General features: G+C 63.5%; 1 protein-coding gene across 5 annotated transcripts in view; it reads left to right on the forward strand.

Moving 5' to 3' along the window:
- The first annotated feature begins 203 nt into the window (after window positions 1–203).
- The window catches only part of NFIC (nuclear factor I C), a 61812-nt gene continuing 41390 nt past the window's right edge, over window positions 204–20625 (forward strand). For 2 of the 5 annotated variants that reach the window (XM_037018119.2, XM_037018117.2), the window contains exons 1-2: window positions 6360–6515; window positions 15125–15656. In XM_037018119.2, the coding sequence (XP_036874014.1) occupies window positions 6486–6515; window positions 15125–15656 (562 nt within the window). In that variant the 5' untranslated portion in view covers window positions 6360–6485. Of the gene's footprint in view, window positions 730–6359; window positions 6516–15124; window positions 15657–20625 lie in introns of those variants that run through there. The other 3 variants (XM_037018122.2, XM_037018124.2, XM_037018120.2) reach the window with 2 other exon arrangements.

Genomic DNA, 20625 nt, shown 5'->3' on the forward strand with positions numbered 1-20625 from the left:
AGGCGACACCCTGCAGGCTGCGTATGCGACAGCGGGAAGGCTGCGGTTGTCTGAGTGACACCCCGCAGGCTGTGAGCGTGTGGGTCGCCGTGTGTCTGTCTGGGTGACATCCGCAAGCTGTGAGTGTGAGTCTGTGTTCGCGGCCTCCTACCGGAGGTGTTTCTGTCGGAGACACCCCGCCGAACGTGAGCGGGGCTCCCCGCGCGTCTGGGTGACCCCCTCAGCCTGTGTGTGTCTGTGGCACAGGGGGCGCGAGGGTGCGGGTCCGCTCGCCGCCGTGCCTCGCGTCCGCGTCGGGGTGGAGGAGGCCCGGGCCGCCAGTGTCGCTGGCCGTCTGCGTGCGTGCGTGTGTGGGGGAGGGGGCGCGCGCCGCGGCGAAGGTGGATCCGCTCCCTCCGAGGCCAGCCCAACCTGGGCCCCGAGACCCGCCGCCGCGGCCGTTCGCCCGGCCTGCCCTGCGCGGGCCGGGCCGGGGATGGAGCCGCCGCCGGGGCCGGGACGCCGAGCCGCCTGAGGCGCTGGCGGCGCGCAGGGCCGGGGGAGGGCGGGCCGAGGGGAGGGTCCTGCGAGCTGGGGGGGCGGGCGCGGCGCGCCCCCTCCCTCGCGCGCTCGCGCCCTCCCCCGCGCGCCCTCCCTCGCCGCCTCCTCCCGCCGCCTCCGGCCCCCCCTCGCCGGGGACCGAGCGCGCTCGCTCCGGCGCCGGCCTCGCCTCCTCGCAGCAGCGCCATGGTACGTCGCCGCCCCCACTTTCGTTTTCGCCCGGGGAGTTTTTGGGGTGGTGCGTGGGCTCCGGGCGAAAGTTGTAAGGTCTGGGGGGACGGGGGGTGGGGGCCGCCTGGGGGAGGGGCTCGTTGCGGGGCGCCCCCCTGCCCGCCGCCGCGGGACCCCCGCCCGCCGTCGCCACCCCCCCATCCGGCCGGGGGCGGAGCTGGCGCGCGGGGCGCAGCGGGGGACCCCAAGTGGGGGGGCCCCTCGCGGGCGCCGCGGAGTTGACGGGGAGGGCGGGGCTCCCGAGCGAGGGTCCCCCCCAGGCCAGGCCCCCGCCCCCTCCCTGGCCTGGCGGGAGGCCGGAGGGCGCGGCCCGGGGCGCACGACCCCCAAGAGCGCAGCCCTCGGAGAAGCCGGGGCTGGGGAGGGGGCGCCCGGAGGGGCCGTGACGGGCGGGGGTCGCGGCAGCCCCCGTGGCGCCCTGGCCCGGGCCGAGCGCGGCGCGCCAGCTAGCGGAAAATGGCCGCTGCGGAGGGGCGGAGAGCGCGCAGCGGCGGCCGCCGGGCGCCTTGAACTTGGAGCCGGGCGGGCGGCCGCGCTGGGCGCCGTGCGGGGGCCGCAACCCCTCCTGCGCTCGCGCCGCTGAGCCCCGCCCCCGGCCGACCCAGACCCCGCCGCGGCGCGCGCCGGTCCCCGGCCGGGAGGGTGACCAGGTTTCCGCCGGGCGCGCCCCAGGCCCGCTAGCGACCGTGGCTGCACGTGAGGGCTCCGGTGTCCGGTCAGCGGGGGTCGGTGGCATCCGCACTGGAGGGGGTGCGTCAGGGGGCTCCTGTGCTCCCGAACGGGTCAGCGCGGGACTCAGGGGATGCGTCCCGGTCGGTGCCGCTGTGTGGTCCCGGCCTGGCCCGTGGGTGCGTGTGTCCCGGGGCGGGGGGTCGCCTGCTCCATGCATCTGTGCGTGTCCGCGCATCCACGTGGCTGCGTGTGTTGTGTTTGGTGTGTGTGAGAGCACCGTGCGGCCTGGGACGGCGTATGTGTCCCGGGCGCCTGTGCCGCGCGTCCCCGTGTGGCGGGGCTGCGTGTCCCCGGGAGCCCTGATGTCCCCGGGTGACTGTGGGGGGATCCCACGTGCATGTGTGGCGGTTAGGGGGTTGCCGGTGCGTGAGGAACTGTGTCGTGTGGCCGCGTCCCAGGGGACAGTGGGGTGTCGCTGTGTGCGTGTGGCTGGGGCTGAGTGTTCCTGGGGATGAGTCTACACTCTCTCTCCCGCCCTCCCAGTTCCCTTTTTCCTGTACTGGGGCTACTGGGTGGGGGGCGGGTGTTTCCTCTCCTTTGCCGAAGCTCTCTCCTTTCATCTCGCCCCCACCCCGTCTCCTTCCCCATTTCCCCCTGCCTAGGGGTCCCCCATCTGCGCAGCCCCAGGTGGTCCGGGCTTGAGGTTCGGGCGCGAGGTGGCGCCGGGACGCGATCACTCGGTGGCGGGGACGTCTCCGGCCAGGGGCTGCGCGTGCGCGAGGCTCTGCCCCGGAGGGGGGCGGGGCGGCAGGAGTACCCCCCACTCTGCCGGGGAGGAGGTCCCGAGGGATGGGTGGTTACAGAAGCCCCGGTCTCCGTCGCGGCCGGGGGTGGCCAAGGAGACTCCCTCACCCCTGCGCTGGGAGCCGCCCCAGGCCTCCCTCCCAACGCCCTCCCAGGATGGGCCAGACCGGGTGGTACAAAGTGTTGTTTTCTCCCCTCCAGGGGAATCCCCGCCGCACCCCATCCGCAGCCAGGGCGCTTTATATAATTTTCTAAATATAAAAGCCCCAAGGCTAGGCCCCAGTCTCTTTTTTCTTTAAACCTGCAATCCATTTTGGGGGGTGGTTTGGGAAGGGTTGGAAAAGGGGCCCCACACTGACACAGGGATACATCCGCACAACCCTTAGGGTCACATAGACCCTGGCAACCTTCCCCCTCGGGCCCCTCCCACGCCCACTGCCAGCCTCAGACACAGCACCCCCACCTGTGCCCTCAGACACACCCAGCCGGTCCTGCACAATGCTGGCTCTGTCCCACCTGTCGCCTGGCGCACAGTGGGACACATTTGTGTGCAACATTCACGAGCACACACCGTCATGGCACCCACAGAGGTACACACGCAACCGCACACAGACACACTCACAGGCTGGTACTTGCACCTATAGGGGGTTGGGGGGACCACCCCATCCTGCCCTCCCCCACCTCCATGTCCCAGCTGCCTTTCTGCAGGGCCTGGGGAGCAAGAAACCCAGCTCGGGGGAGTGGATGGGGACGCTGTAGGGGAAGAGCAGGGGTGTGCCGTGTCGGGTATGTGTGTGTGTGTGTGTGTGTGTGATTGTGCTCATGGTTGTGTGTGCACTTGTGTATCTGGAGTCTGCATGAGTCGGTGTGGGTGTCACGTGTGTGCTGGGTGAGCGTGTGTGCTCCTCGCTGAGGAGAAATTTGAGGCGGGGTGTGAGGAAGTCTGTGTGTGTGTGTGTGTGGGCCTGTGTTCATGGGGATCTGTGTGCTGGTGCTGCGTGTGTGTGTCTGCACCAGCCCTGGAGTCGTGTTCCGCCCTTACTTCTCAAGACCCAGGACCTTTTCATCGCCGCCTAGAACCTCAGTTTCTCACCTGTAAAATGAAAACGCACAGGACCCCCACCAGCTGGGCATTCACAGGCCTGGCAGGGCCGCATCCTCCCGTCTGTGGGTGTGGTAGCTGTGGGGTCACAGTGCACGCTCCGACGGGTCCTGCCTGAGCTATGAGATCCACTCGCTGTTGAAAGTTTGCTTTTTAATTACACAAGCCATTCATGAACATCTAAAGAGGGCACAAGAGCACTTGGTAAAAACGGAGCTTTGCTGCTCACCCCCACGCTGTCCAGCTTTGTCTGAGCAATTGCTCATGCAACAAATGCATATTCCTGCAAAGGATACATGTATATTCTTTTAAAAAGTATCTCAATGGGATCTTGAGTCTACAGGGTGGGTGGGGGGCTGTTTCTCAAGTTGGGGAAGGTCCTGCCCCCACCCCCGGGACCCTGGGCAACGTCACACTGGGGGTGCTCCCGGAATTGAGTAGGTAAGAGCCGGGGGTACTGCTCAGCATGCCGTAGCACCCAGGCCGTTTCTCATAGTGTGGAGCCAGGCGGGTGGGGAAGCCCTGGTTTACAGCCGGCCTGCCCCGTGCGGGTCCTGCCAAGCTAGCTCCCCACATGTGGTTCAAATTGTTGACATTAGCCTTTTAGGGGGGCAGTCAACACCTTGTGCATCTGTATGTGAGTTACACAGAAGCCCAAGAGTGAATTATAGGGAGAGTGCATTTTTGTTTTTTAACAAATGAACTAAATTATGCTCCAAGGTGCCAGGAGCTAAGTCAAGTGCCTGCTTCTGGGCCCTTATACCCACAGGCTCACATCCACCTATTGCTTTTTCAGGGAACCACTAGGTGCAGGGCACATTCTGGTTCCCAGGACGTAGGAACCATTGCTACCCCTTTTCACAGAGGGGAAGCTGAGGCACAGGGAGCTTAGTCGCTGCTGGAGAAGCACTTCAGCTGGTGTTGCTGGGCCTACTGTGTGCACCACAGGGGCTTCCCCCCACACCCACCCACCCGCGCCTCTGGAACTGGAATTCCTTACATATGTACCAGTTCGCTTCTCTTTGTGAACTTGCAGAACGTTCTACCCAACCCACAACAATATTAACAGTCTTCACACAGTGTATCTCAAGGGCCCGATCTCCCCAGCCTGCTGTTGTTACCATTTTACAGGCGTGGAAACAGGTTCTGAGGGGGCTTTCTGCCCTCTGCAAACTTTACCGTCCAAGGGATCAGACGCTGCTACTGGAAGGTTGCAGGCAGGGCAGGGATGGGTAGGCAGCCCGGGCGGGGTGTCACCTGGGAGAATGCTGGTGAAGTCAACTTTAACTTTTCAGCGTCTGTGAACTGGGGAGTCTGTCCTCTACATGTCCATGGCATTCTTTAAATAATAAAATACTGCTTTATGGTATATTGGCACTTGGATTCCTAGACACTGCCTCACTCCACACCTCTTGGGGTTTTAAAAGCCCCCCACCAGTGCACAGTGGGGTTTTAAGAAAACATTTGGGAAGTGTCTCAGTGTGCGCTAAGCACTGTTTGAATAACATCACCCTCGGGAGGCTGGGAAGGGGGAAGCTGCAAGGCCTGAGAACATGTGCTCCCTCCCAGTTCAGTCCTGGGGCCCTGGGCCAGTGGCTTCCACAGTCTCTGGGCCTCAGTTCCCTCCCCTTAACATGGGAGAATGACAGGGTCCCTGGCACCTTCCGTGCCCACTGAGCACAGGGCAGCCGCCCCAAGTGGGCAAGAGGGTATCATTTGGCCTCACGACACTCAGAGAAACATCAGAATGGCCAGGCTTTCTAAGAATGTCTCCATGCACGTTTGACAGAAGGTCAAGGCTCTGCCTAGTGTCACTGTCCTTGGCACACCAGACCCTTGGGGCCTGGGGGGCAGTGTTAGTCTGCTGTACTGCGGAGCACACCGTGAGAGGAAGCACAGGCCACACCGCCGGGTCTGGGAGGCGGGAGGGAGGGATGCAGCAGCCCTCACCTCCTGGGGGAGGATTCGGGGAGAGAAGCGGGGCAGAGTTGAGACCAGGGTCACCCGGGAGCCCCAGGGACTCAGGCTGAGGCGGGAGCAAGGCCATACCCAGGTATTACAGAGGGAGAACAGCAGAGCTTAAGAGCTTTGAGGTCGCCTGGCTCCAAGCCATTGCGTCTGCCTCAGTTTCCAAATTTGTGAAATGGTCACACTGCCGGGGTCAGGAGGAATCACTGGACATGCAGGGAAAAGGGTGCAAGTGTTTATCCGGTCAACCTGAGGTTCTAGGGGGCCGGGGAGACCTCTAGGGGGCCGAAGCCCCGCCCCCACTCTCCCGTGGGTGTTGGCAGAGAAAGAGCAGATTCCTGGTGACTCCCCGGTTCGCTGGGACCCTTCTGGCCAAGGTGGGGTGGCAGTTGCAGCCAAGCCTCTCTGTCCGGGAGCTGCAGCCTTCGAATGGCTCCGGGGGAGCAGGGGGAGAGCGTGCCGTGGGACCCCGTCTGCGGCCGTGCACCCCTGTCGTACATCTTTAAGGGGAAAGGCGCGCGCTGGCGCCGGGCCTCTGCTCACGTCACTTCTTCATTCTTTCCCTCCCCCCACCCCCCACCCCCGGCTCGTTTCTCCAACTTCCCGGCCAGCTCAGGGCGGGTTGGAGGTGGGGGGGGGGTCTAAAAAAATCCAATCTCTAGCCCCCCAAATAGCGTCTAGCAACAGCCCAGCGCCCCCTCCCCACTTGGCTCGGTTGGGCGGCCCGAGGACCCCGCCTTGGCCCCGGCGCGCGCGCGCCCCGCTGGACCCCGTCCTGCGGCCGGACCCCGGGCGGCTGGCGTTCGTCCCCAGCGCAGGGATGGGGGTGCAGGAGGCATGGGGCGGGGGAGCGGCTTCCCTCCGTCGCTCGCGCTCTTTTTTCCCTCGTTTCTTTGAAAGTTGGATGCGGCGCGGTGGGAGGGGAGGGAGACGGGGGGAGGTGGGAGAGGCTGGCCGAGGGAGGAGAGACAGAGACACGGAGAGACAGAGACAGGAGGGCAGAGGGAGGGGCGGAGAGGGAGCGGGCGCGGGGAGGGAGGAGGCGGCCGGGGGAGGAGGCGGCGAGCAGCGCGCCGGCCGCGGCCGCGGGGTGGGGGGGGCTGGAAAAATGACTCAGTAAGTTCCGCGCGCCCGCTCCGGCCGGCCTGCGCCTCCCGCCGCGCCCGGGATGTATTCGTCCCCGCTCTGCCTGACCCAGGTACGCCCCCCGCCCGGCCCGCGCCCCGGCCCCAGCCCGCAGCCGGGGCGCCCGAGGAGGCGGGACCAGGGCCGGTGGCCCTCGCGCTGCCCAGCCGGACGTCCCCGCTACGGGCCCGGGGACCCCAGCCCCGACCCCACACACACACCCCGACGCCCAGGACCTCTGCCCCGCGCCTGCCCGGGGGGCTCTGTGTGCACCAGGCAAGACGCGCGCCCCGGTCGCTCCCGGGAAGGTCTAGGGGCGCCCCGGAGAGGCCACGGCTCGGCTCTGCAGGACCCCCGCCTAGAGCGGGGCTGCCCCAGCGGGCATGGAGGGGGCTCTGGCCGGACCCCAGGACCCCCGGCACTCTGGAGGAGGGGGACCCCTCTGATGCATTCCCCGACACCCCCAGGTGGTGCCCCGCACCCCAGCCCCGGGCCGCGGTTCCCCCCATTATTGGCCCACGTGTGCGCAGAGGGGGAGGGGGCCCGCGAAGTTGGAGGCGCCAGCGGCGGGGGAGGGGGTGCGCTGCGTCCCGGCTCAAGCTCGCGCTTCCCCTCCCCGGCACCCCCCAGCACGGTCCCCAGATTTTCGCCGCATCGATTCTGGCTTCTGGAGCAGCCGCCGCCGCCGCGGGAGGAGCCGGGAGGCCGGCGTGCGGGGTCTGGTCGGGGCACTGCGGCGCTGCGGACGCCCTCGCCGGCCCGGCACCTGTCCCTGCCCCCACCCGTCGCCTCTCACCCCTGGCCGCGCTCCCGGGCGCCCGGCTGAGCCCTTGGGCGGTGACCCAGGGGGTGTGTGGGGAGGGGGCTGCTGCTCCTGCCCGTGGCCGCGCCCTGGAGGACTCCTTCCCAAACCCAGCCTCCTCTGGGCACCCCCCCACCCCAGGTCTGCCGGTTCTGCTTTACAGCTCTGTCTCCGTGCCCTTGCGTCTTTAGGCTCACGAGGTTCTGGCCTCAGTTTCCCTTGAGGTGACAGGGAGCTGAGGCCGTTTCTGGAGACAAGAGGCAGTGTGGCCTCCAAACAGTCAAGCGCTGGGCACCTGGGAGGCGGGAGCCAGGGTGTCCTGGGGATCACCACATGGGGAGCACGTGGATGCCCAGCTTGGGACCCAGAGATGGCCAGTCTCTGCTGGGAGTCCCCCCCAGCCGTGATCTCGGGGTCTCCCTCATTCACAGTAGGGTCCTTCTCACAGACCACCCATAGCCACCGCTCAGGAATTCCTGGCTCCCCAGCAGGGAATGTGAGGGCCGGTGTGAGGGGTCTCAGGCCCCTCAGGTGACCTTGGGCAAGTCCCTGACCCTCTCCAGGCCTCTGTTTCCCCTTCTGCGCCACTCTGTGTGTGTTGGGTGGGGGGCCCTGAGGCAATCTTTGCTGGCTCTCCTCAGCCTCTCCATTGCCCTGAGCTCCCCGAGTACATCTAGGGTTCTGGTCAGGGTTGCTGTGTGACCTTGGACCTCCTAGTCTCTGGGCTTTAGGGGGTGGCCTGGGTGGCTCTGGGTGCACCCACCCCCAGTGCCCTTCCCGCGCTCGCCGCTCCCTAGAGCCACACGGGGAGGCTGAGCCGGTGGGGGGGAGACTATTCCAGGCTAGGAGGCTGGAAGGCCGCCTTTTGACACTGCGCCCTGGAATTCCCCCGGCAGAGCCGCTCCGCCTGGGAGACAGGCCTGCGTCCACGTTGCCGCTGAGAGGGGGTGGAGGTGAGAGGCAGAGCCCTGGCATGGCCCAAAGCTCCCGCGCTGGCTGGGCCGGCTTTCCCCAGGAGCAGGCCAGGGATCAGCCAGGCCGGCTGCCGGTGGAAACCGAGCAGTCGGAAATATGGGAGCTGGCCATGTGCAAGAGACGGGGGGACAGCCAGAGAGCCCTTCGCGAATGTGGGGTGCAGTGGCCCAAACACAGAGTCTTCTCCTCAGTCCGTGCTCCCGTGTGCCCCCAACCCTGGACAGGAGTCCTGGGACCCCCTCATGCTCCCGGCTGCCTTAGTTTAGTACTGTCCCTGAAGCTTCCTGCAGACCTGATCTGGGGTCTCGTGCAGGATCCCCACACCTGGCTGGCTGGCTCCATCTCTCTAATCACATCCCCCACCCCATTATTCTCCATCTTGATCTCTCTATCACTGCCTCCCTGCCTCTGTCTTTGCTGTCTCTCTCTCTCTGTCCCTGTGTCTGTCTCCCACCTCTTTGTCTCTGTGTCTCCCATACCCCCCTGTCTCTCCCTGTCTCAGTCTCTGGGTTCCATCTCCCCGACTCATTTGACAACCTTAGTTCATCCTAAAATAGCTCCCTTGGACCGATCTGCCCAGGGTGCTCCCTGGAGCTGAGGGGGGCGGGGGTGGGAGACCAGGGCAGCTCCTGTGCCAGCCCTCCTTTGCCTGCCACCCTGCCCACCCAGGGGGGCCCTGCCAGCAGCCTGGAGGATTCTGGGAGCCCATTCCTGTGTCAATGGTGATTCAAGCTCTCTTCACTTTTACTCTTAAGAGGAACTGAGTGGAGCAGCCGTTACTTCCATAAATCCTGCCGGCGGGAAGGCCAGCCTCCCCGCGCTTGGGCCTCCCTCCTGCCTCCCGCCCGCCCGCAGCGGCCGCCACGTTAGTTATTCCGGGTTTGGGGCCAAATCCCTCTTGGCTGCAGTGCCCAGGATTCCCCGGGCCGAGGCCACTGCGCCTGCTGCCAGGGCCCCTCCCTCATTCATTCATTCTTTCCTTCATTCCTTCAGCCTCCTGGGGGTGGCGCTCATCTCTGCCTTTTCTCCACCGGGAGACTGAGGCAGAGAGCAAGACCCCACCCCGCACCCCACTTTTGTTGTTTGATTCAATCTGTCTTGGTTAAGTGCCTCCTATGGGCTGGGTGTGGGGGAGGGGCAGGGGCAGGAGGCAGTGAGGCTTAGGCCTGGGATGGGCTCTGCCAGGTCAGGGGCCCCCAGCACCTCAAGACCAGAGAGGGTCAGAGCCTGCCCGGAGCGGCACAGCGTTGCTGGCGAGGCTGGGGCTTGGGGTTGCTTCCCACCTGGCTGTGTAGCCGGGCCTGTGTGCCCCCCATGCCCACTCGTGGCCTAACGGCCTGTGGCTCGTTCCTGTGGAAGGCGTGACCTCATGCCGTCTCTCTCCCTCTTCCAGCCCCCTCTCTGTGTCTCCCCCCCTTCTCTGCGGCGGAGGTACCTCCGCGCCAGGGCCAGGCGCCTTGTAAATCACGAAGCTGGGATTCTGGCCGAGTCAGCGTTCTCTCTCCCTCTCTCTGCCTCTCTCTCCATCTCTCCCTCTCTCTCTCTCTGCCTAAGCCGCCCGCCCTCCCTGTGTGGCACCACATGGGTGAGAACCGCCACAGTGACCTGAGACCCCCTACCCCACACAGCCCTCGCCCAGGAATGCTGGTGTTCCCACCAACCTCGGGGTGTGGTGTCGCTTGCGGTTCACAGGGCCAGGCCCCCTGGGCCCTTGCTGACACCACACCTCTGAGGACACAGCCCTGCCCCTCTTTGGATGTGCCCAGGGGTGTCTCTGGGGCAGAGACACAGGGTGGCTTCAGGTGCATGCGGAATGTGGCCAGAAGGCTCAGAATGGAGTTCTCTTTCCAGCTGTGTGACTCTGGGCGGGTGACGTAGCCCGTCCGTGACCTCTAGTCCTGAGTTCCTCTGCCGCCTGGGGATTCAGGGGGGCAGGACACCTCTGTGATGATGCTCAGTGCAGGGCCTGCACACAGCAGGTGCTCATGAATACCTGTTGCATGAGTGGATGAATGGCTCTGCCGGTTGAGAGAAGGCACTGCAGTCTTTCTGAGCCTGGGTCTCTCACCACATAAAATGGGGAACATAGTGGTCCTGTCCTTGGACACTTTCACCCTTAGCTTGGTGTCTGGTATACAGTAGGTGCCAAATAAAAGCAGCCGAGATTCTGGTTGTTGCTAAGCTAGTAATTGGATTCAACACCCGCGGGCATTTCCCAATTCTGTACACTTGCTCAGCATCAGCCCGGCCCTGGGCCAGATGGTGGGGACAGTAGTGACCAGGCAACCCTCAGCCCCTGACCCCAGAGGGTTTGTTCTCGGGTTTTCCTCCCTGCCCAGCCCCATCCCAGATCTCCCTGACTTTGGCTGGATGCAGGTGGGTACAGGATCAGGGGTAACTTCAGCAGAGAAGGAGAGTTCCCTCATTGACTGGGAGGCCAGGGTGCAGTGAACATAACAGAGCCAGCCCACGCCTGGAGGGGCTGTGGCCTCGGGACAGGGGGACGGACAGGACCCACCTCGGCTTTGGCTGGAGTGGGCCTTCCGGAGGAGGAGGTGGCATGTGACTTGGGACTGAGCAGGGGAAGGGACCACACGGGATTCAGAGAGGGCATGCAGGGTGCAGAATGGGCACTTTGGGGGGTGATGTCCCAGCAATGGGGCCAGGACACCCGCTCGGGAGCCTGGCAGTGGGGCTGAGGCGTCACAGCTGCAGGGGCCTGGGAGCAAGTCCCAGCCTGGCTCCTTCCCGGCTCTGGGACTTTGCACGGTGGCTTCTGTGCTCCGTGCCTTCACCTCCTGCTCCGGAGAATGGGCACAACAGTAACTCCCGTTTTGTAGAGTTCAAAGCTTAATAGATGCTCAGCCTCTGAGAGGCGCTCCCTGGACCCCTGCTCATCCTCCTTGGACGCCACGGCACAGGGAGGGAAGATCGGGGTTCAGACACGTGGACCCTTGGTCAGGGAATTTCTGCTGTCTGGACTCAGTTTACCCAAAGGCCTCCCCGAGACCTGCAAGGCCCTGCATGCCAGCCCCCAATCCTCCCTCCCCTCACCCGCTCTTCTCTCCCTCCCACTCACTCTGCTCCAGCCACACAGCCCCAGGCTGTCTTCCCTGCCAAAGCATTAGGGGTGGTCCCACCCCAGGGCCATTGTAACGACTGTCCCCCCCAAGCTCCTACCCTGGACTGTCACCTATCAGCTCTTCAGTCAAGTGTCCTCTCTTATGAGAGACCCTCCCAGATCACCCCCAGCCAAAACACAGCCTCTAAGGGATCCCCGACTCCGTCAGACACCTTTACATTTCTTCAGAGCATTTGGTCCAACCTGATGTTATATTACAGACTTGTGCGCGTGTTTCTCCATCCCTTCCCCAGATCCAGATCTGGGGGACGGCCCAGCCCAGGTTACTGTTGGGTCCCCAGCACCATGCATGGATCTGGCACACAGCAGACATTCAGTAATGTCTGTTGAACAACTGAATGAATCTTTCCCTCATTAGATAAGCACTGTTCGGTAGGCTAGGATGCTCTAAGCTTGGGGGAAGGAGTTAACTCTAGGTTAGGAATGCTTATGTGGGTACCAGATGGGCCTGTGTTTGAATATGAGCTCTGCTGTTTGCCACTTAACCTGGAGGAACTGACATTGGAACTGGGGCTTTGAAGGATGCATAGGAGTTTGGGATAAGCACTTAGGAAGTGGATAAGATAGATTCTCCAATAACATTTGTTGAATCACTGAATGAGGAAGAGAGAATCCTTCCTGAAAAACCTTTGGTTTGGGAATTGGGGTTTCGTGTCCAGGTTGGGGGCCCTGTGGTGTCAGAGTGAGAGGGCAGAGAGGAGCACAGGGTCCAGCAGAGGCTTGGCCTCAAGTGTCTACTTCCCAGCTGCTTCCCTCTTTGGCCAACAAGTCCCAGTGGGCCAAGTGGGGGTTTCTGGGAAAGGTTTAGCCTTGCTCCCTCCCCCAACCTTACATCTCTGCTGACCAGGGCAGTGGACAAGCCCCCCAGGCCCCCGACAGGCTGCAATGTCCCTTTCTGCACATTATAAAGAATGAAGCTGAGGCCACAGGGGAAAATGGAGACCTTTGTCACCCAGGCTCATTCCTTCACAGAGTCACCTGGCCATGAATGCCTCAACCCCAGGCCTCAGGGTTGTCTGGGAGCTGGACTCAGAGACCCCCAGCTTGTGTGGTCCAGGAAAGGCTGCCTGGAGGAAGGGACATGAGACAGGGCTTTGAGGGATGTGTAGGAGTTTGGGGGGGTTCTCAGCGTCTGGATCGTCTGGCTCCACTGCCTGATCAGCCATTGAGGACATTGGGAGGGGCCTGGGGAGGAGGCTTTGGTTGTCACAGGTCTCGTGGGACAAAGAGAATGCCAGGCCTGCCTCTCACCTGGCCTGGCCCCTGGGGGAGGACGGGGCAGCAGGTCCATGACCCAGTTACAGACTGTTTGTCTTCCTTCCTCCAGGCCCAGCTGGGGTCACCGGTGACGTGGGCACCCGCCCCTTTCCACCTACCTGGCACTTTTTCCCAGAGAAGGAGGGTGGTTTCAGGGAGGGGGGAGGGGCTCAGAGTGGGGGAGGGGGTCCAGACAGGGGAGGGGCTAGGAGAGAGAGAAAGGTTCAAGGAAAGGAGCACGGGGACCGTGGCCCCCCTGGCCCACACCCAGCTGCCCCTCCCCAGCCTCCTCTTATCTCCACCCCGGTGTGCAGCAGGCCTTGGGTGGGAGCCACGGTGTCCACACCGCTGCTCTGGCTTCCTGCCGCCCTGGTGTCCCCTCCACGGGGGCAGCGACCTGAGCCTCTATCAGTTCCCCTCCCCTGCCTTCTGTGGCCAGGTGGCCTGGGCTCTGGGCCTGACTGCGGACAGCTGTGTGGCCCAGGGCGACTGGCTCCCCATCTCTGGGGTTGGCAGGTTGGGTGGCACTCAGCACAGGAAAGCCACCGTGAAGCTTGGCAAGGGACCAGCCTGGGACAGGCCCCCCCAATCCTCCCTGTGCGTCAGCACATCAACTAGGGCGGGTGGGAGGGCAGCGGAAAAGGACCCCGAGGTCCAGTCCCTGCCACAGCTGTTCCAGTGACTCACACTTGGGGACACCTTGGAATGGGGAGCTGGGCTGGCACAAGCCAAGCCCCAGCACGCCCCACCCTGGTGAGGGTGGGAGGCTATTTTCAGAGCCTCAGTAATAGGTGAGATCTGAGGTCGCCCCCCTCCCCCAGCACCCCACGGCCAGTGGAGCCAAGCAGGGAAGGCACCCTGAGTGGGGGGCCCTGGGCATCCAGGCCTGGAGGTGGGACCGGGCCGGCCGCATCCAGCCAGAGGACAGACAGCCCGGAGCAGCTGTTGGCTGCTCCCGCCCGGAGAGCACGCTGTACTCACAAAGGGCCCGACGGCCTCTTGGCACCCCAGGTCCTGCGTTCTCATCCTCACCCAGGCCCCGAGACCCCGCGGGACCCAGGCCAGGTCTCCTCCCCTCCCAGGGCACAGCCTTAGTTTTCCCATCAGGCAGGTAAGCCACCAAAATAACAGCAGTGTCAATAATAACAATAGCCTGAAACAGCCTTTTGAGAGCTGGGAGAATAATGGGGTTCGTGTGCCAGGGAGCACCACCACCCCTATTCTGGAAATGCAGTGTGGCCCAGGCCAGAGTGGAGGGGGGAGCCTGGATTTTTCTCCTCTTCCTTTCTCTCTCCTGGGCCCACTCTCTCCCTGAGGCTGGGAGACCGGGTCCCAGGTGGTCTGCAGGTTCGGTCCCCCTTGCTGACAGATGGGGAGAGTAAGGCTACCCTTGCACCCCCGTGGCAGGGCCAGGAGCCTCCCATGGCCCCACATTGCTCTCAGAGGGACCCACCTGGATCTGCTCTGGTTCTCGGGGTGAAGCCCAATGGGAGTGGGCTCCACGCGCCTCATGATCAGGTCCTCTTGGGGCCTCAGTCTCATCGTCTGTAAAACAGGGGCTGTGGGTAAGGCACGATGGGGTGGGCGTTGAAGTCACATCTAAGGCCAGGTCTCCAAGGGTCCCCAGGCTGCTGTTCTTCCATCTGTGGATGGGGTCTGTGGGGGGACAGAGTAGAGTAAACTGGCCTCCTCGGGTCCCTCTCTCCACGAGAGACCCTCCATAGCTGAGCTCCCCTTTCGCAAGTACACTCTGGCCTCCTGCCTCGGGCCTCGGCTTCACCGGCCCCTGTAGCAACTTTCTCTGCCGATGGTGGGCCTGAGAATCTAGCCCCAAGGGACATTCTCTGAGCCTGCTTTCTCCTGTGATCGTGGAACACCCACTGGGTGCTGGGCTCTGCTCTCAACATTGCTGCTAACAACCTAGTTCAAGCTTTTGCAAACTACAGCCCCAGGGCTCCATGGCCGCCTTTTGTTTGTGTAAATAAAGTTTTATTGAAACCCAGCCATGCCATTATTTACATCTCATCTGTGGCCAAGGGACAGAATGGAGTGGTTGCAACAGACTGAAACGTTCAGTCTCTGAAATGCTTGCTGATGCCAGTCTGGTCCGCAAAGCATGTCAGAGAACAGGTGACCCGTGACAGCTGAGGCTCCTGGGCTCACCTTTCTGCACCCTCCGCCTGGGGCCCTGGGCCCACCCCGTCTGCCTGCTGGGTTCAGGACGGTCCTCTGTGCCTTGGCCTGCACCTCCTGGTTTCCCCAAGGCTTAGGTCCCCATCTGGGCAGTGGGCTCTCGCCAGTCCCCCATGAGCCTCTGCCGGGTCTCCTGTGACCCTCGGTTTGACCCAAGAGGTGAAAGGTCTGCAGAGGCCCTGCCCACCTCGCCTGGCTCTACCCACCTCGTGGGTTTGCCGAGGGGCGCCCAGGCCTCAGCCCTCTGGGCCCAGCAGTGGGTCCCTGGTCCCCGGTGCCCCCTGACCTCTGGCCTCTCCCCCTCACCCCGCAGGATGAGTTCCACCCGTTCATCGAGGCGCTGCTGCCTCACGTCCGCGCCTTCGCCTACACCTGGTTCAACCTGCAGGCGCGGAAGCGCAAGTACTTCAAGAAGCACGAGAAGCGGATGTCGAAGGACGAGGAGCGGGCGGTGAAGGATGAGCTTCTGGGCGAGAAGGCCGAGGTTAAGCAGAAGTGGGCATCGCGGCTGCTGGCCAAGCTGCGCAAAGACATCCGGCCCGAGTGCCGGGAGGACTTCGTGCTGGCCATCACCGGCAAGAAGGCGCCGGGCTGCGTGCTCTCCAACCCCGACCAGAAGGGCAAGATGCGCCGCATCGACTGCCTGCGCCAGGCCGACAAGGTGTGGCGGCTGGACCTGGTCATGGTCATCCTCTTCAAGGGCATCCCGCTGGAGAGCACGGACGGCGAGCGGCTGGTCAAGGCCGCGCAGTGCGGCCACCCGGTGCTCTGCGTGCAGCCGCACCACATCGGCGTGGCGGTCAAGGAGCTCGACCTGTACCTGGCCTACTTCGTGCGTGAGCGAGGTGAGCCGGAGCCGGGGCACGGCGGTGTCGCGGGAGGGCGCGTGCCAGGCGAGGGCCCTAGGAGACGGGGTGCTTGGAGGAGGGCCTGAGGGGGGCAGCAGGCTCTGACCTCAATGTCTGAGGGGGGCAGCAGGCCCTGGAGGCGTCGTGTGAAGGATGAGACCCTGTCCCAGAAAGTCTGAGGGGCAAGAAACAGCCATGCCAGGAACACATGGGTGAGGACAGCAGCGTGACTGATGTGCGGGGAAAGCTGGGAGGGTGCTGGGGTTGCACACTGTGAACACCAGTTCACTGACTCTCAGACCTCCCGCAAGGCCCAACAAGCCCCACACTTGTGCCCAGTGGGAAGCTGGGGTGCTGTGTGACTTTGGCTGGGCCGTCACCCTCTCTGGTCCTCAGGGTCCCCTGCTTTGGCCCTTTCAGCAAGTGCTTCCTGCTGAGACCAGCAGGGTTTGTGAGGGTTGGGGAATAGTGACCCATGGCTGCTTCCTGGAGGAGGAGGCGAGGCTGAGCCGAGCTCTTGCGGGATGGCTGGGCAGTGCTGAGCGTGGGGGTTCCAGGGCATCAGCAGCCCGGGCAGAGATGCGGAGGCCGGCTGCGTGGTTCAGCCTCTGGCATCTGCGGCCCTGCCCACTCCTGCGTCTGTGTCTGGCCTCAGGTTCCCCCGCCTATCAAATGGAGGTCAGCAGAGCCCCTAACTTGCCTGGGCCACGGGGAATTGGCCGAGGCCGAGCGTGTAGCATGTACGTGTTAAAGGCCAGCCTGCCGCGTGGCGGGTGTCAGCTGTGACTCTTCACCCAGTGGGAACCCGGCACACGCCCCACACCCCACTATGCCCAGGCTGAGTCGTGGGGTGGCCTGAGGGCGTCAGATGGGCGCAAACCCAGCCCTGGTCCCTGAAGACCCGGCCCTTTGCTGATCGTGGGACGTGGCGCCTGCTGCCGGTTCTGTGCCTCTGCTTCCCTTCCTCTTTACAACCAGAGTCAGCAGCCCTGTGGACGCCTCCGACGGTCTAAGGATTAGATGGGGTCCTGCGGCTCCATGTCTCCAGGGCGTGTGGGAGGGAGAGTGGACTAGCCGTGACCTTGATTCCTTGACCTTCACCCCACTGCCCCTCCCCCACCAATTAGCAGCTGGCAGCCTTCCCAGGCACGGAGGCAGAGGGGTGGACAGGGTGACCCCTGGGCAGGGGGCCGCGGCAGCCTTGGGGGCTGCAGCGCTCGGAGCGCGCAGGCCCAGCCCTGCCCCCACCTCCTCCGAGCTGAGCTGATAAAATTTTGAAGCGAGTTTTCTGCCTGCGTCAGCGCGATCTGCTGGCGCCTCCCCTCCCCAAGCTCGCCCCCTCCCCCGCCCCACCCCCCTCGGCTCAGCAGGCAGGCCAGGCCTCCGGGCCTCCCCAGACACCTCCGTGTCCGGCTGCCGCGCCTTTGCCGGCCAGTCTGGTCAGCCTCCTCGCCTGAGGGCGGAGGAAGGTCAAGGCCGCACCCTCTCCTGCTTCCAGTCGCTCCATCTTCCCAGGGGAGTCCCTGCTCAAAGCGGCCCCAGCTGACCCGGCCTCCCCTGGCCTGGGGGTGAGGGTCAGGCGTGCAGGCTGGGCCTGGATCCCAAGCCCCCTCAGCCGCCTGCTGGCTGGGTGATACAAGACACGTCGTCGACCCCTCCACATCCTTCCCTTGTCTCTAAAGCGGGATACCTGGTGGGAATGCTGGGTACTCAGCAAACAGTCCTTACGGGGGTCGGGTCGTGAAGACAAGCGCCAGGCACAGGGGGAGGTATCCGGGGAACCATTATTGTTTGTAACCGGATCCTCCTCATTATGGTTAAGATTTCCCATGTCCGTGCCTTGCCCTGCCATTCTCTCTGTCTGGAATGGCGGTCCCTTATGGAAAACTCCTGCTTACATTTCAAAACCCCAAATCCTAGCTCCCCTTTCGCTCTGCTAGGCATTTTTTCTGAGGGCTTAGCAAGGCTTTTCCATTCTCACAGCAGCCCCATGAGGCAGGAATCCTTGTACCCATTTTACAGATAAGGAGACAAAGGCCCAGAAGGGTCACACAGCCACGAGGGGGCAAAAGTGGGGTGTGGATGAAGGTTCTGCTGCTGACATCTCCCAGCCCTGCACCCCGGATAGTGGGAGAGAACGGGGGCAGATAGTGGTGTGCAATGTGGGCATCCCATTTGTGTGGCTTGGCCACCTCCAAGCTGGGCTGTGTTCTAGGTTCCCACCAGCCAGCCAAGCCTCACCCAGGGCCCCAGGCAGAGACTGCCCTCGGGACCCCATCCCCATTTTGGGCCGGAGTTAAGTCTCTGTTCTCCACCAGGCGGGCGTCAGTCTGAGAGCAGAGAGCGGCCACCCCCTGCTCCTCCCACTTTGCGGGTCCCAGGGCTCAGGGGGTCCTGACCTAGGCCAGAGCCCAGTGCCACTTGGATAAGGTCTGCTGGGAGGCTGCGGGCTTAAGGCAGAGGGTGGGGACGGGCCTTGCCTGGCCTCCGGGGGGTGTGCACGGTGTGTGCTGGGACACCCCACATCCTGAAATGGAAAATAGGGCAGTCAAGGCATCAAAGATGGGGTCTGGGAAAAAACAGGAGGAGGGCAAGAGGGGCAAACAGAAGCACGGACACAAACACGGGGAGACACAGACTCACAGAGACACCACATACACCTGCCTCTCGGCCCTTCCCTGTCCTTGGACAAGGCCCAGCTCCCCCCGCCCCAGCCTTCCCATCTCTCCCAGGGGGTGCCAGGTGGATTGATGGGGCCACACCCAGAAGGGGAATCCCAGGCTTCCATCTTCTGGTTTATTTTGGGGGACAGAGGATGGAGGTCAAGCCGTGAAAGGTCCCTTCAGCACAGGGGCTGCCAGGCCAGACAGAGCCCAGTTTTGAAACCCCTACTGAGGCCGAGTTGGCCACCCCAGGCATCCATCTGCAGCTATGGTGGCCATCAGGGCCCTGTTCCAGGGGCTGGACTCAGTGTGTGGCCTGGAGGACAGCTGGGGGACCGTGACAATGAGGAAATGTGAGCTCCTCTTGGGGCTGCTTGCTAAATGGGCATGCTGTGGGGGGATGCGGAAGCTAACCGTGCAGGCAGGGAGGGCCTCTCTGAGGAGGTGACTTTTGAGATGAGGCTGGAAGGCAGTGACGAAGTCACAGGGGGCACAGCCAGTGCAAAGGCCCCTTGGCAGGAATGGCCCAGAGCAGGAGGCTGCCGGGAGGGTGGGACGGGGAGGCCAGGGCTGGGGAGCCAGGTGCCCTGCATTTGGGAAGGAGCCTGGACGAACCAGGGCCCAGAGAGGGAAGCCGCCTGCCCAACCCTGCAGCCCAGCCAGGCCTCCCCGCCCCCCTCTGGCAGCCCGAGAAACCTGAGGCGTGGGTGGGAGCCATGCCAGGCGGGTGGGGGAGGGACTGCCAGGCCCGCCCGCTCCAGCAGCTGCCAGCCCGCCAGGGCTGCCAGCCCAGATGGTGCCCATCTGCTGACGCGGCCGTGGGCCGGCCTCTGGTTCCCGCCTTGCTCAGTGCCAGCCTCCCGGAATGGCGCTGCGGGCAGGGGCCGGCTTGGGAAGCACGTAGCTGCCGGAGGGGCTTGCCAGGATGCCTGGGGCTAGGGGGTGGCCAGCCCCTCCTGGATGGAATTTGGAAGCAATAATGAGGACAGACATAATAGTAACTGGTGGACTGAGCCGCCACCCTGGAGGGAGAGCCTGTTACCTACTCCCATGTTTCTGGAAAGGAAACAGGCCCAGAGACCATCAGCAGCTTGCCCAATCTCACACAGCTCTTGAGGCAGCACGGAATTAGAGCCCCCCCACCTCAATATCCTGAGGTTTTGAAACCCCTAAAAGGAAAAAACGTAAAAGCATTTTTGAGCTGGTCAGGTGGAACCGCAGCCCTCCCTGTTGTGCAGATGGTAAAAAGAGTCGACCCAGGTCCCCAGTGGATAAACCCACAGGAACGGTGTGTTCCCCACGGAAGCCCCTGCTGTGAGCAACCCCTGGGCCAGGGTCCCCGTGAAGTGCGCATTAGGCTTGGATGGCAGGAAGGGGCCTGGTCTGGAGCACGGGGACCTGCGTGTGCTCCGCCCCAGGCTTGCTGTGTGTTTAGGGCAAAGCCCTGCTTTCTCTGGTCCAGGGTTTCTGGGAAGCTACAGGCAGGAAGGAAGGCCTTGTGGGACACAGAGAGGACCAAGCCAGGGCTGTTGGAGAGCTCCCCGCCTCCTCTGCACCCCCATCAGTCTTCATCCACCCTGGTGGACAGGAGGGCATGTGAGGGCACCCATGTATGTGTCCACGCTTGCTCCAGGCTGTGAGGTGCATTCCTGTCTCCGAACCTCAGTGTCCCCATCTGTAAATGTAAAGGATAAAAACTGTGCCCCCCTTTGAGGACTGGGGTCAGTGATCCTCAGAACGCACACAAAGGCTCTTGTTAAATGTTCAGTCCCTTCCCAGTTCTCTCTACAGCTCTAGGAGGTGGGGTGCGGAGGGGACCTCCGTTCTGCTCAGAGACTCTGTGCCCCCTCTTTACCACCCAGTGAGCCGACAGGGGACCCCTGTGGCCCGGAGCAGGCTCCCCCCTGGAAGCCGGGCCATGTTGTCCTCGCCCGGTGTCTGGGAGGCAGATGGGTGAGGGGCTTCTGCCCACTGGCATTCCCCCAGGGCTGGGCAGCCAGGTGTCACGCCGTCTGTCTTTGAGGGGAAGGTGGCCGCATCGGTAGGAGGCCCAGACGCCAGCTGATGGTGTATTTATAGTGACAGCAGGAGGTCCCTGCTCTTGGTTAGTGGGGACAAGGGCAGCAGGTGAAGGCACTGCTCACCCCGTGGGCTGGGCGTTGGGAAGAGCTGGGTGCGGCCTGTAACCTTGGGACGGCCGGAGTTCACATCCAGTAGCTCATGAGCCGCATGACCTGCGGCAAGTGACATCCATTCTCCAGGGGTCAGTGTCCCTCCCTGTCAAATGGGTGTAGTAATGGTGC

The sequence above is a fragment of the Manis javanica genome, chromosome 13, assembly GCF_040802235.1.
Source record: "Manis javanica isolate MJ-LG chromosome 13, MJ_LKY, whole genome shotgun sequence".
Classification (NCBI taxonomy): domain Eukaryota; kingdom Metazoa; phylum Chordata; class Mammalia; order Pholidota; family Manidae; genus Manis; species Manis javanica.